Below are 15,974 nucleotides of genomic sequence, written 5' to 3'. Positions count from 1 at the left end.
ATACTGAACGCAGCTCAGGTGTCGCTACGTGCGCGCTACACCCACGAATCAAAAAAAGGAAAGAACGTGCTCGTGCACATTCAGTACAATAAAAAAAGTGATGTCAGAGGTTTCAAACTTTGATATTATTTAAATTGAAAGAAATATATAATATTGATACTCTCTGGATATGTATTGGACAGTACAGAAGTACAGCTCTTACAAACGTACTTACTTTTTTTATTTTCTTCCTCAATTCGGGGCTACATGTAAGCTATGGGGGCAACCAACATCCAAGGGCTACTCCCCATGACACCGGCCAATTCACGCCATCTGAAATGTTACATCTGACGTGTGAAATAGATTGAGTGATATCCACCGTACGGCTGATCATGTTATGTACTATATAAAGCCCATACAACAGAAGTGACTGTTATTCAAATCAGCCATGTTATACAGGCCTTGGACTTCTCAAGGCAGATGATACATACATGCATCAGCAGTCCAGAAACAAAATTAAAAATAATATGCCATTTAGCAGACGCTTTTATCCAAAGCGACTTACAGTCATGCGTGCATACATTTTTACGTATGGGTGGTCCCGGGGATCGAACCCACTACCCTGGCGTTACAATCTTGGTTAGAGTGCCAGCACACCAAAACTATCAAGTTTGACCTACTTGGGATGCTGTAGGTCTATGGGTCTATGTATGACATTTGATGCAAGTGGAATGTGAACAGGAGCAAGTATTCAAGCATCTATATATTTTGTCTAAAGAAAACAAATCGTATAACAAAATTCCTTTTGAATGACATTTATTTAAATAGGACATTTGTTTGTAAGAATGGTTATAATACATGAAAGCAACTGTATCTGACCTTCCCATTTCACAGAAAGTATCAGAAACAGAGATAAAAAATAGTATTTTCAGATGATTCACGCTTTGGTGAAGAAAAATCTTTGTTTCCTTCTTGTCGGCCACATCGGTGTCAAATGCCAGACTCTTTTCTTTCTTGAGGGCTACAGCGCATTGAGAAACGTATTCCAACAAGCACTGACAGAAGACGTCACTGTGACTACTCCTGCCACTTCCCTGGGCTAGGGTAGTCTTGTTTTGGACCTCGTACGCTCATATAAAACTGGAAAGTGTTACGAAGGTAAATGGCATCATCATGTCAACCATGTTTGTACAACCCAAGCTACGTCCCAAATGACACCCTATTCCCTCTAGTGCACTACTACCCATTGGTCTGTGTGGTCAAAAGTAGTGCACTTATATAGGGAGTAGGGTGGCATTTCGGACTCACTGCCAGTGTAAACGCCACTCTCATAGTCTAGATGCCAAAGCTTTACAACAACAGACATCTCAAAACATCAGCTCTTTATGCCCGGTAACGATTTTTTCTTTTGAAATGCAGCTGTCGGACAAGACTCTTTCCTTGAAGCTCATAAAGCAGTTCGTATAACTCAACTGCATGGTGCTATAGAAAGCAATACTCCTTTACAGAACACAGATAGAGCGGGGGGAAACGGGGTAGGTTTTCTCAGCCAGCTCTGTCACAGCTTCTAGTTCTTTAGGGGCCTAGGACTAGGTACTGTCGTCATGCCGACTGACTCAAGTTTAAACAGCACTTTCAGGGAATTACCTACCGCCTCCCAGGTTACCAAGGTGCCCTACCGTCTCCCAGGTTACCAAGGTGCCCTACCGCCTCCCAGGTTACCAAGGTGCCCTACCGCCTCCCAGGTTACCAAGGTGCCCTACCGCCTCCCAGGTTACCAAGGCGCCCTACTGCCTCCCACGTTACCAAGGCGCCCTACTGCCTCCCACGTTACCAAGGTGCCCTACTGCCTCCCACGTTACCAAGGCGCCCTACTGCCTCCCAGGTTACCAAGGCGCCCTACTGCCTCCCAGGTTACCAAGGTGCCCTACTGCCTCCCACGTTACCAAGGTGCATGCAAAAACCATGAGGAAAAGCTCAAGCCTGAAAAAGAAATACATTTGTTTATTTTTTTTTTTTATGAGTGAATGTCACTCAATTTGGCTCTCATGAAACAGTTGGTAGTGTGTTATCTGGAACGGAGAACTTCTAAGGAGAAACAGGAGGAGAGGTGATCGGACACCAAAACAACAAGGAGGAAGGGAGGAGGAGGGGTTAGAACAAACAGGACATGGCTTGCATCCCAAATGGCACCCTATTCCCTACATAATGCACTACTTTTGACCAGGGCCCATAGGGCTCCCATAGATAGGGCTCCCATAGATGGGGCTCCCATAGATAGGGCTCTGGTCAAAATAAGTGCACTTTATAGAGAATAGGGTACTATTTAAGACACAGCCGGACTCCTTTCCAAGTCATTCTCTATTCATTTCTCAAAACCCCTCAGGTGCAATTAGCTGATAACCTCTGAAAGTTGCGAGGTCAATTCCAACTATGAATAATCAATGTATTACCTGAACTACAGTCTGGCTTGCTGTTAAAAAATATGGTTTGTTCTTTAGTCTCATTCTCTCACCTACTAATGCTATCCTTTAGTGGATTTTGTTTAGTCAGATTTGCTTTAAAGCTACTACAACCCAGTCAGAGTTCTATCGTTCGTTCAAACTGTTTCTTTCCTTGTTCTCCTGGGTGAAGAAGCTACACAGCTTCCAAACCCTCACAAACACCTCTTCTTTTTTATTTTTTAAAGCAGGAGGGAACTTGTCTTCTACACAGCAACTATATTGAATATTTGAAAAAGAATAAATATTTTTCTAAAAATAAAAAAAAAAAAAAAAATGCCACACTTGCTGTTCCATGCATATGCGTTATTTACAAATTGAAAAACATGTTTCCTTCTTTTTTTTTTTTGCACTCCCTTTGCTTTTTGTCTGCCAGCCCATATGGTTTGACACCTTACAATCAGCAAATCAACATTCAACAACCCTACATGGGATCTAACCACACTCAATGAACATGGCTTGAACAGTTGGACTGTGTTGAACACAAACCCCATGTCCCAAACAAGGGTACTTAAAATGAAACAAATAAAATACATCTCACTGGAAAACTGAACAGAGTAGTTGGGGAAAGGGAGTGATGTTACAATAGTGACCAATTGAGAGAAGTGGGGAGATCTTTTCTTTTTTTTGTCCTCACAATCAAATCTGCTACAAACAATACTGTTGTACGATTAATGTTTGAAATATTCTACCTCTTTTTTTTATTTTGATATAATTTATAAACTTTTCCATTAAACAAAACCCAAGAAAAAAAACAAAAAACGCAATATTGGGAAGATCAGCAACAATAGCTGAAAACCAGTGTTGCCCCGTGGCATTGCATCAGTGCTCTAGTCTGTAGAAGGGGTTTTAGTAAAGAGTCCATCCTCAATCTTCTATGTACTCCCACAGATCCTTCTCATAGCCCTCATGCACATGCTGCAGCAGAACCCTCCGCCGACTCTCACAGTATCTGGAGGACACAACAAAACAAACAGGAAACAGTGAGGATAGGAAAGGGTCATTTTAAATCAGTCTGGTGTCATTCTGATATGCGCTGTAGGAAAGGGTCATTTTAAATCAGTCTGGTGTCATTCTGATATGTGCTGTAGGAAAGGGTCATTTTAAAATCAGTCTGGTGTCATTCTGATATGTGCTGTAGGAAGGGTCATTTTAAATCAGTCTGGTGTCATTCTGATATGTGCTGTAGGAAAGGGTCATTTTAAAATCAGGCTGGTGTCATTCTGATATGCGCTGTAGGAAGGGTCATTTTAAAATCAGTCTGGTGTCATTCTGATATGCGCTGTAGGAAAGGGTCATTTTAAAATCAGTCTGGTGTCATTCTGATATGCGCTGTAGGAAGGGTCATTTGAAATCAGTCTGGTGTCATTCTGATATGCGCTGTAGGAAAGGGTCATTTTAAAATCAGTCTGGTGTCATTCTGATATGCGCTGTAGGAAGGGTCATTTGAAATCAGTCTGGTGTCATTCTGATATGCGCTGTAGGAAGGGTCATTTTAAATCAGTCTGGTGTCATTCTGATATGCGCTGTAGGAAGGGTCATTTTAAATCAGTCTGGTGTCATTCTGATATGCGCTGTAGGAAGGGTCATTTTAAATCAGTCTGGTGTCATTCTGATATGCGCTGTAGGAAGGGTCATTTAAAAATCAGTCTGGTGTCATTCTGATATGTGCTGTAGGAAGGGTCATTTTAAATCAGTCTGGTGCCATTCTGATATGTGCTGTAGGAAGGGTCATTTTAAATCAGTCTGGTGTCATTCTGATATGCGCTGTAGGAAGGGTCATTTTAAATCAGTCTGGTGCCATTCTGATATGTGCTGTAGGAAGGGTCATTTTAAATCAGTCTGGTGTCATTCTGATATGTGCTGTAGCGTAGCCAACTAATCATCTTTGGCTTGACAAACAAACACAAATAGAATGGAACAAGAGGCAATTTCAGATTATATTAAATCGCTGATCATGACAGCCTCATAGTAGGCATGTTTAGAATACTCCTCCCACGTTGGCATTCAAATTTCATATATTTACCACTGACTGGTACAAAAAGACAAATCTGGTACAATTTCATAGATAAAACACAGAGCTATAAAATCATCTACCCTGTCGCAGACTAACCTGTACTTCCTGCTGTCATAAAGACATCTATATCATGTATTTAACTCACCTGTACTTCCTGCTGTCATAAAGACATCTATATCATGTATTTAACTCACCTGTACTTGTCCTGTACTTTCTGTTTGATGTCCTGCAGAGAGTCCTGGGAGATGTCCCGCTCCAGATATCCAGACAGAACCTCTGTGGCATTCTCCAAGTCAGCCTGATTGTTCTAAAAGAGGACCGCGTGGGTTCAGACACAGCATATACACCGAGTGGACAAAACATTAAGGACACCAGCTCTTTCCAGAACGCTATGATCCATTATTGATGTCACTTGTTAAATCCCACTTCAAAAATCAGTGTAGATGAAGGGGAGGAGACCGGTTAAAGAAGGATTTTTAAGCCTCGAGACAATTGAGACATGGATTGTGTATGTGTGCCATTCAGAGGGTGAATGAGCAAGACAAAAATATTGAAGTGCCTTTGAACGGGGTATGGTAGTAGGTGCCAGGCGCACCGGTTTGAGTGTGTCAAGAACTGCAACGCTGCTGGGTTTTGTACACTCAGTGTATAGTATAGCGCCACTACTTGCCCTGATAGAACTACATGAACAGGAATAATTGTGCTGCCGTTTTTTACCTGGAGCATTCAAACTCATGACAACAACTGTGGAAATAAAGGATTCCTTTAGAGAGGAGACCTTGACTTGTAGGTGTAGAAATACATCACAGCTTACTGTCTCCACCTGTACATCACGGCTTACTGTCTACACCTGTACATCACGGCTTACTGTCTACACCTGTACATCACGGCTTACTGTCTACACCTGTACATCACGGCTTACTGTCTCCACCTGTACATCACGGCTTACTGTCTACACCTGTACATCACGGCTTACTGTCTCCACCTGTCCATCACGGCTTACTGTCTCCACCTGTCCATCACGGCTTACTGTCTACACCTGTACATCACGGCTTACTGTCACCCCTGTACATCACGGCTTTCTGTCTACACCTGTACATCACGGCTTACTGTCTCCACCTGTCCATCACGGCTTACTGTCTCCACCTGTCCATCACGGCTTACTGTCTCCCCCTGTACATCACGGCTTACTGTCTCCCCCTGTACATCACGGCTTACTGTCTCCACCTGTACATCACGGCTTACTGTCTCCACCTGTACATCACGGCTTACTGTCTCCACCTGTACATCACGGCTTACTGTCCTCTGTAGCTCAGCTGGTAGAGCACGGCGCTTGTAACACCAAGGTAGTGGGTTCGATCCCCGGGACCACCCAGACACAAAAAATTTATGCACGCATGACTGTAAGTCGCTTTGGATAAAAGCGTCTGCTAAAATGGCATATTATATTATTCCACCTGTACATCACGGCTTACTGTCTACACCTGTACATCACGGCTTACTGTCTACACCTGTACATCACGGCTTACTGTCTACAACTGTACATCACGGCTTTCTGTCTACACCTGTCCATCACGGCTTACTGTCTACACCTGTCCATCACGGCTTACTGTCTCCACCTGTACATCACGGCTTACTGTCTCCACCTGTACATCACGGCTTACTGTCTCCACCTGTACATCACGGCTTACTGTCTCCCCCTGTACATCACGGCTTACTGTCTACACCTGTACATCACGGCTTACTGTCTACAACTGTACATCACGGCTTACTGTCTACACCTGTACATCGCGGCTTACTGTCTACAACTGTACATCGCGGCTTACTGTCTCCACCTGTACATCACGGCTTACTGTCTACACCTGTACATCACGGCTTACTGTCTCCCCCTGTACATCACGGCTTACTGTCTACACCTGTACATCACGGCTTACTGTCTACAACTGTACATCACGGCTTACTGTCTACACCTGTACATCACGGCTTACTGTCTCCACCTGTACATCACGGCTTACTGTCTACAACTGTACATCGCGGCTTACTGTCTACACCTGTACACCACGGCTTACTGTCTACAACTGTACATCACGGCTTACTGTCTCCCCCTGTACATCACGGCTTACTGTCTACAACTGTACATCGCGGCTTACTGTCTACACCTGTACACCACGGCTTACTGTCTACAACTGTACATCACGGCTTACTGTCTCCCCCTGTACATCACGGCTTACTGTCTACAACTGTACCAACAGTTACTGGAGCAACTGCAACACTTCAAGCTAAATAGAATACTCTGACTCTCTCCACGCCTTCCTTCTCTCCCCCTCTCCCTTCTCTACCCTCCCTCACCTCAAAGATGATGGACTGGTTGTTCTTCTTGAGGTAGAAGGGTTTGGGTTAGCTATAGGGTTAGTACTATAGCTGTAAAGTTACCTCAAAGATGATGGACTGGTTGTTCTTCTTGAGGTAGAAGGCGAAGACGTAGGTGAACATGAGTGTGGAGCGACACTGACACAGCACGTCCACGGCCTTCTTCAGGAACTGCACCTCGATCCAGGACATGTTGTGCTGCTGCATCTCCTCCATCTTCTGCTTGACCCCGGCGTACAGCTTGTGCTCGAAGCGCAGCGACTGCATGTGGTTCATGTAGCGGTTGCAGTAGAACAGGTACCTCTGCAGCGCTGCCCTGGACCGCTGGAGGAGGGGGGGACAACGCCTGGCTCTTAATCACAACAACAATCAAGCCTGGGGACTGGGAGAATATGTCTACCATTATACATGCTCTTCATAACTAGTATACCCACCACTAATATACCATCACTAGTATAACCACAACTACTATACCATCACTAGTATAACCACCACGACTATACCACTACTATACCATCACTAGTATAACCACCACCACTACCATACCATCACTAGTATAACCACCACTACTATACCATCACTAGTATAACCACCACTACTACACCATCACTAGTATAACCACCACTACTATACCATCACTAGTATAACCTCTACTACTATACCATCACTAGTATAACCACCACTAGTATAACCACCACTATTATACCATCACTAGTATAACCACCACTACTATACCATCACTAGTATAACCACCACTACTATACCATCACTAGTATAACCACCACTACTACACCATCACTAGTATAACCACCACTAGTATAACCACCACTACTATACCATCACTAGTATAACATCCACTACTATACCATCACTAGTATAACCACCACTACTACACCATCACTAGTATAACCACCACTACTATACCATCACTAGTATAACCACCACTACTATACCATCACTAGTATAACCACCACTACTATACCATCACTAGTATAACCACCACTACTACACCATCACTAGTATAACCACCACTAGTATAACCACCACTACTATACCATCACTAGTATAACCACCACTACTATACCATCACTAGTATAACCACCACTACTATACCATCACTAGTATAACCACCACTACTATACCATCACTAGTATAACCACCACTACTACACCATCACTAGTATAACCACCACTACTACACCACCACTACTATACCATCACTAGTATAACCTCCACTACTATACCATCACTAGTATAACCACCACTACTATACCATCACTAGTATAACCACCACTACTATACCACCACTAGTATAACCTCTACTACTATACCATCACTAGTATAACCACCACTACTATACCATCACTAGTATAACCACCACTACACCATCACTAGTATAACCACCACTACTACAACATCACTAGTATAACCACCACTACACCATCACTAGTATAACCACCACTACTACACCATCACTAGTATAACCACCACTACTATACCATCACTAGTATAACCTCCACTACTATACCATCACTAGTATAACCACCACTAGTATAACCACCACTATTATACCATCACTAGTATAACCTCTACTACTATACCATCACTAGTATAACCACCACTACTACACCATCACTAGTATAACCACCACTACACCATCACTAGTATAACCTCTACTACTATACCATCACTAGGTATAACCACCACGACTATACCATCACTAGTATAACCACCACTACTACACCATCACTAGTATAACCATCACTACACCATCACTAGTATAACCACCACTAGTATAACCACCACTACTATACCATCACTAGTATAACCACCACTACACCATCACTAGTATAACCTCTACTACTATACCATCACTAGTATAACCATCACTAGTATAACCACCACTACACCATCACTAGTATAACCTCTACTACTATACCATCACTAGTATAACCACCACTACTACACCATCACTAGTATAACCACCACTACTATACCATCACTAGTATAACCACCACTACTATACCATCACTAGTATAACCTCCACTACTATACCATCACTAGTATAACCACCACTAGTATAACCACCACTACTATACCATCACTAGTATAACCTCTACTACTATACCATCACTAGTATAACCACCACTACTACACCATCACTAGTATAACCACCACTACACCATCACTAGTATAACCTCTACTACTATACCATCACTAGTATAACCACCACGACTATACCATCACTAGTATAACCACCACTACTACACCATCACTAGTATAACCACCACTACTACACCATCACTAGTATAACCATCACTACACCATCACTAGTATAACCACCACTAGTATAACCACCACTACTATACCATCACTAGTATAACCACCACTAGTATAACCTCTACTACTATACCATCACTAGTATAACCATCACTAGTATAACCACCACTACACCATCACTAGTATAACCTCTACTACTATACCATCACTAGTATAACCATCACTAGTATAACCACCACTACTACACCATCACTAGTATAACCACCACTACTACACCATCACTAGTATAACCACCACTACTACACCATCACTAGTATAACCATCACTACACCATCACTAGTATAACCACCACTAGTATAACCACCACTACTATACCATCACTAGTATAACCACCACTACACCATCACTAGTATAACCTCTACTACTATACCATCACTAGTATAACCATCACTAGTATAACCACCACTACACCATCACTAGTATAACCTCTACTACTATACCATCACTAGTATAACCATCACTAGTATAACCACCACTACACCATCACTAGTATAACCTCTACTACTATACCATCACTAGTATAACCATCACTAGTATAACCACCACTACTACACCATCACTAGTATAACCACCACTACTACACCATCACTAGTATAACCATCACTACACCATCACTAGTATAACCACCACTAGTATAACCACCACTACTATACCATCACTAGTATAACCACCACTACACCATCACTAGTATAACCTCTACTACTATACCATCACTAGTATAACCATCACTAGTATAACCACCACTACTATACCATCACTAGTATAACCACCACTACTATACCATCACTAGTATAACCTCTACTACTATACCATCACTAGTATAACCACCACTACTACACCATCACTAGTATAACCACCACTACTACACCATCACTAGTATAACCATCACTACACCATCACTAGTATAACCACCACTAGTATAACCACCACTACTATACCATCACTAGTATAACCACCACTACACCATCACTAGTATAACTATCACTAGTATAACCACCACTAGTATACCATCACTAGTATAACCACCACTACTACACCATCACTAGTATAACCACCACTACTCTACCATCACTAGTATAACCACCACTACTATACCATCACTAGTATAACCACCACTACTATACCATCACTAGTATAACCACCACTACTCTACCATCACTAGTATAACCACCACAACTATACCATCACTAGTATAACCACCACTACTATACCACCACTAGTATAACCACCACTAGTATAACCACCACTACTATACCATCACTAGTATAACCACCACTACTACACCATCACTAGTATAACCACCACTACTATACCATCACTAGTATAACCACCACTAGTATACCACCACTACTACACCATCACTAGTATAACCACCACTAGTATACCATCACTAGTATAACCACCACTACTATACCATCACTAGTATAACCACCACTACTATACCATCACTAGTATAACCACCACTACTATACCATCACTAGTATAACCACCACTACTACACCATCACTAGTATAACCACTACACCATCACTACTATACCATCACTAGTATAACCACCACTACTATCCCATCACTAGTATAACCACCACTAGTATAACCACCACTAGTATAACCACCACTAGTATACCATCACTAGTATAACCACCACTACTATACCATCACTAGTATAACCACCACTACTACACCATCACTAGTATAACCACCACTACTACACCATCACTACTAAACCATCACTACTATACCATCACTACTATACCATCACTAGTATAACCACCACTACTATACCATCACTAGTATAACCACCACTACTATACCATCACTAGTATAACCACCACTACTATACCATCACTAGTATAACCACCACTACTACACCATCACTAGTATAACCACCACTACTATACCATCACTAGTATAACCACCACTACATCACCATCACTAGTATAACCACCACTACTACACCATCACTAGTATAACCACCACTACTATACCATCACTAGGTATAACCACCACTAGTATAACCACCACTACTATACCATCACTAGTATAACCACCACTAGTATAACCACCACTACTATACCATCACTAGTATAACCACCACTAGTATAACCACCACTACTATACAATCACTAGTATAACCACCACTAGTATAACCACCACTAGTATAACCACCACTACTATACCATCACTAGTATAACCACCACTAGTATAACCACCACTACTATACCATCACTAGTATAACCACCACCGCTACTACACTATCACTAGTATAACCACCACCGCTACTACACCATCACTAGTATAACCACCACCACTACATCACCATCACTAGTATAACCACCACTACTATACCATCACTAGTATAACCACCACTACTATACCATCACTAGTATAACCACCACTACACCATCACTAGTATAACCACCACTACTATACCATCACTATTATAACCACAACTCTACCATCACTAGTATAACCACCACTACTATACCACCACTAGTAAAACCACCACTACTATACCATCACTACTAAACCATCACTAGTATAACCACCACTACACCATCACTAGTATAACCACCACTACACCATCACTAGTATAACCAACACTACTATACCATCACTATTATAACCACTACTATACCACCACTAGTATAACCACCACTACTATACCATCACTACTAAACCATCACTAGTATAACCACCACTACACCATCACTAGTATAACCACCACTACACCATCACTAGTATAACCACCACTACTACACCATCACTAGTATACCCACCACTACTACACCATCACTAGTATAACCACCACTACTATACCATCACTACTAAACCATCACTAGTATAACCACCACTACACCATCACTAGTATAACCACCACTAAACCATCACTAGTATAACCACTACACCATCACTAGTATAACCACCACCACTACACCATCACTAGTATAACCTCCACTACTATACCATCACTAGTATAACCACCACCGCTACTACACCATCACTACTACACCATCACTAGTATAACCACCACCGCTACTACACCATCACTAGTATAACCACCACTACTATACCATCACTAGTATAACCACCACTACTATACCATCACTAGTATAACCACCACTACTATACCATCACTAGTATAACCACCACTACTATACCATCACTAGTATAACCACCACTACTATACCATCACTAGTATAACCACCACTACTACACCATCACTAGTATAACCACCACTACTATACCATCACTAGTATAACCACCACTACTACACCACCACTAGTATAACCACCACTACTATACCATCACTAGTATAACCACCACTACTACACCATCACTAGTATAACCACCACTAGTATAACCACCACTAGTATAACCACCACTACTATACCATCACTAGTATAACCATCACTAGTATAACCACCACTACTACACCATCACTAGTATAACCACCACTACTATACTATCACTAGTATAACCACCACTAGTATAACCACCACTAGTATACCATCACTAGTATAACCACCACTACTATACCATCACTAGTATAACCACCACTACTATACCATCACTAGTATAACCACCACTACTATACCATCACTAGTATAACCACCACTACACCATCACTAGTATAACCACCACTACTACACCATCACTAGTATAACCACCACTACTATACCATCACTAGTATAACCACAACTCTACCATCACTAGTATAACCACCACTACTATACCATCACTAGTATAACCACAACTCTACCATCACTACTATACAACCACTAGTATAACCACCACTACTATACCATCACTACTAAACCATCACTAGTATAACCACCACTACACCATCACTAGTATAACCACCACTACTATACCATCACTAGTATAACCACTACTATACCACCACTAGTATAACCACCACTACTATACCATCACTACTAAACCATCACTAGTATAACCACCACTACACCATCACTAGTATAACCACCACTACACCATCACTAGTATAACCACCACTACTACACCATCACTAGTATACCCACCACTACTACACCATCACTAGTATAACCACCACTACTATACCATCACTACTAAACCATCACTAGTATAACCACAACTACACCATCACTAGTATAACCACCACTACACCATCACTAGTATAACCACCACTACTACACCATCACTAGTATAACCACCACTACACCATCACTAGTATAACCACCACTACTACACCATCACTAGTATAACCACCACTACTATACCATCACTAGTATAACCTCCACTACTATACCATCACTAGTATAACCACCACTAGTATAACCACCACTATTATACCATCACTAGTATAACCTCTACTACTATACCATCACTAGTATAACCACCACTACTACACCATCACTAGTATAACCACCACTACACCATCACTAGTATAACCTCTACTACTATACCATCACTAGTATAACCACCACGACTATACCATCACTAGTATAACCACCACTACTACACCATCACTAGTATAACCATCACTACACTATCACTAGTATAACCACCACTAGTATAACCACCACTACTATACCATCACTAGTATAACCACCACTACACCATCACTAGTATAACCTCTACTACTATACCATCACTAGTATAACCATCACTAGTATAACCACCACTACACCATCACTAGTATAACCTCTACTACTATACCATCACTAGTATAACCACCACTACTACACCATCACTAGTATAACCACCACTACTATACCATCACTAGTATAACCACCACTACTATACCATCACTAGTATAACCTCCACTACTATACCATCACTAGTATAACCACCACTAGTATAACCACCACTACTATACCATCACTAGTATAACCTCTACTACTATACCATCACTAGTATAACCACCACTACTACACCATCACTAGTATAACCACCACTACACCATCACTAGTATAACCTCTACTACTATACCATCACTAGTATAACCACCACGACTATACCATCACTAGTATAACCACCACTACTACACCATCACTAGTATAACCACCACTACTACACCATCACTAGTATAACCATCACTACACCATCACTAGTATAACCACCACTAGTATAACCACCCCTACTATACCATCACTAGTATAACCACCACTACACCATCACTAGTATAACCTCTACTACTATACCATCACTAGTATAACCATCACTAGTATAACCACCACTACACCATCACTAGTATAACCTCTACTACTATACCATCACTAGTATAACCATCACTAGTATAACCACCACTACTACACCATCACTAGTATAACCACCACTACTACACCATCACTAGTATAACCACCACGACTATACCATGACTAGTATAACCACCACTAATACACCATCACTAGTATAACCACCACTACTACACCATCACTAGTATAACCATCACTACACCATCACTAGTATAACCACCACTAGTATAACCACCACTACTATACCATCACTAGTATAACCACCACTACACCATCACTAGTATAACCTCTACTACTATACCATCACTAGTATAACCATCACTAGTATAACCACCACTACACCATCACTAGTATAACCTCTACTACTATACCATCACTAGTATAACCATCACTAGTATAACCACCACTACACCATCACTAGTATAACCTCTACTAATATACCATCACTAGTATAACCATCACTAGTATAACCACCACTACTACACCATCACTAGTATAACCACCACTACTACACCATCACTAGTATAACCATCACTACACCATCACTAGTATAACCACCACTAGTATAACCACCACTACTATACCATCACTAGTATAACCACCACTACACCATCACTAGTATAACCTCTACTACTATACCATCACTAGTATAACCATCACTAGTATAACCACCACTACTATACCATCACTAGTATAACCACCACTACTATACCATCACTAGTATAACCTCTACTACTATACCATCACTAGTATAACCACCACTACTACACCATCACTAGTATAACCACCACTACTACACCATCACTAGTATAACCATCACTACACCATCACTAGTATAACCACCACTGGTATAACCACCACTACTATACCATCACTAGTATAACCACCACTACACCATCACTAGTATAACTATCACTAGTATAACCACCACTAGTATACCATCACTAGTATAACCACCACTACTACACCATCACTAGTATAACCACCACTACTCTACCATCACTAGTATAACCACCACTACTATACCATCACTAGTATAACCACCACTACTATACCATCACTAGTATAACCACCACTACTCTACCATCACTAGTATAACCACCACAACTATACCATCACTAGTATAACCACCACTACTATACCACCACTAGTATAACCACCACTAGTATAACCACCACTACTATACCATCACTAGTATAACCACCACTACTACACCATCACTAGTATAACCACCACTACTATACCATCACTAGTATAACCACCACTAGTATACCACCACTACTACACCATCACTAGTATAACCACCACTAGTATACCATCACTAGTATAACCACCACTACTATACCATCACTAGTATAACCACCACTACTATACCATCACTAGTATAACCACCACTACTATACCATCACTAGTATAACCACCACTACTATACCATCACTAGTATAACCAACACTACTACACCATCACTAGTATAACCACTACACCATCACTACTATACCATCACTAGTATAACCACCACTACTATCCCA

At 41.3% G+C, this 15,974-nt stretch overlaps 1 protein-coding gene across 2 annotated transcripts in view; it reads right to left on the bottom strand.

Moving 5' to 3' along the window:
• Positions 1 to 778: 778 nt before the first annotated feature.
• Positions 779 to 15,974, bottom strand: part of LOC121546363 (E3 ubiquitin-protein ligase arih1) — a 36,364-nt gene continuing 21,168 nt past the window's right edge. For both annotated transcript variants that reach the window (XM_041857574.2, XM_041857575.2), the window contains exons 12-14: positions 6,931 to 7,191; positions 4,692 to 4,804; positions 779 to 3,432 (exon numbers count right to left, since the gene is read on the bottom strand). In XM_041857574.2, the coding sequence (XP_041713508.1) occupies positions 3,348 to 3,432; positions 4,692 to 4,804; positions 6,931 to 7,191 (459 nt within the window). In that variant the 3' untranslated portion in view covers positions 779 to 3,347. The remainder of the gene's footprint in view (positions 3,433 to 4,691; positions 4,805 to 6,930; positions 7,192 to 15,974) is intronic.

The sequence above is a fragment of the Coregonus clupeaformis genome, unplaced genomic scaffold, assembly GCF_020615455.1.
Source record: "Coregonus clupeaformis isolate EN_2021a unplaced genomic scaffold, ASM2061545v1 scaf0572, whole genome shotgun sequence".
NCBI classification, from domain to species: domain Eukaryota; kingdom Metazoa; phylum Chordata; class Actinopteri; order Salmoniformes; family Salmonidae; genus Coregonus; species Coregonus clupeaformis.
This window is presented reverse-complemented; position numbering and strand designations above follow the sequence as displayed.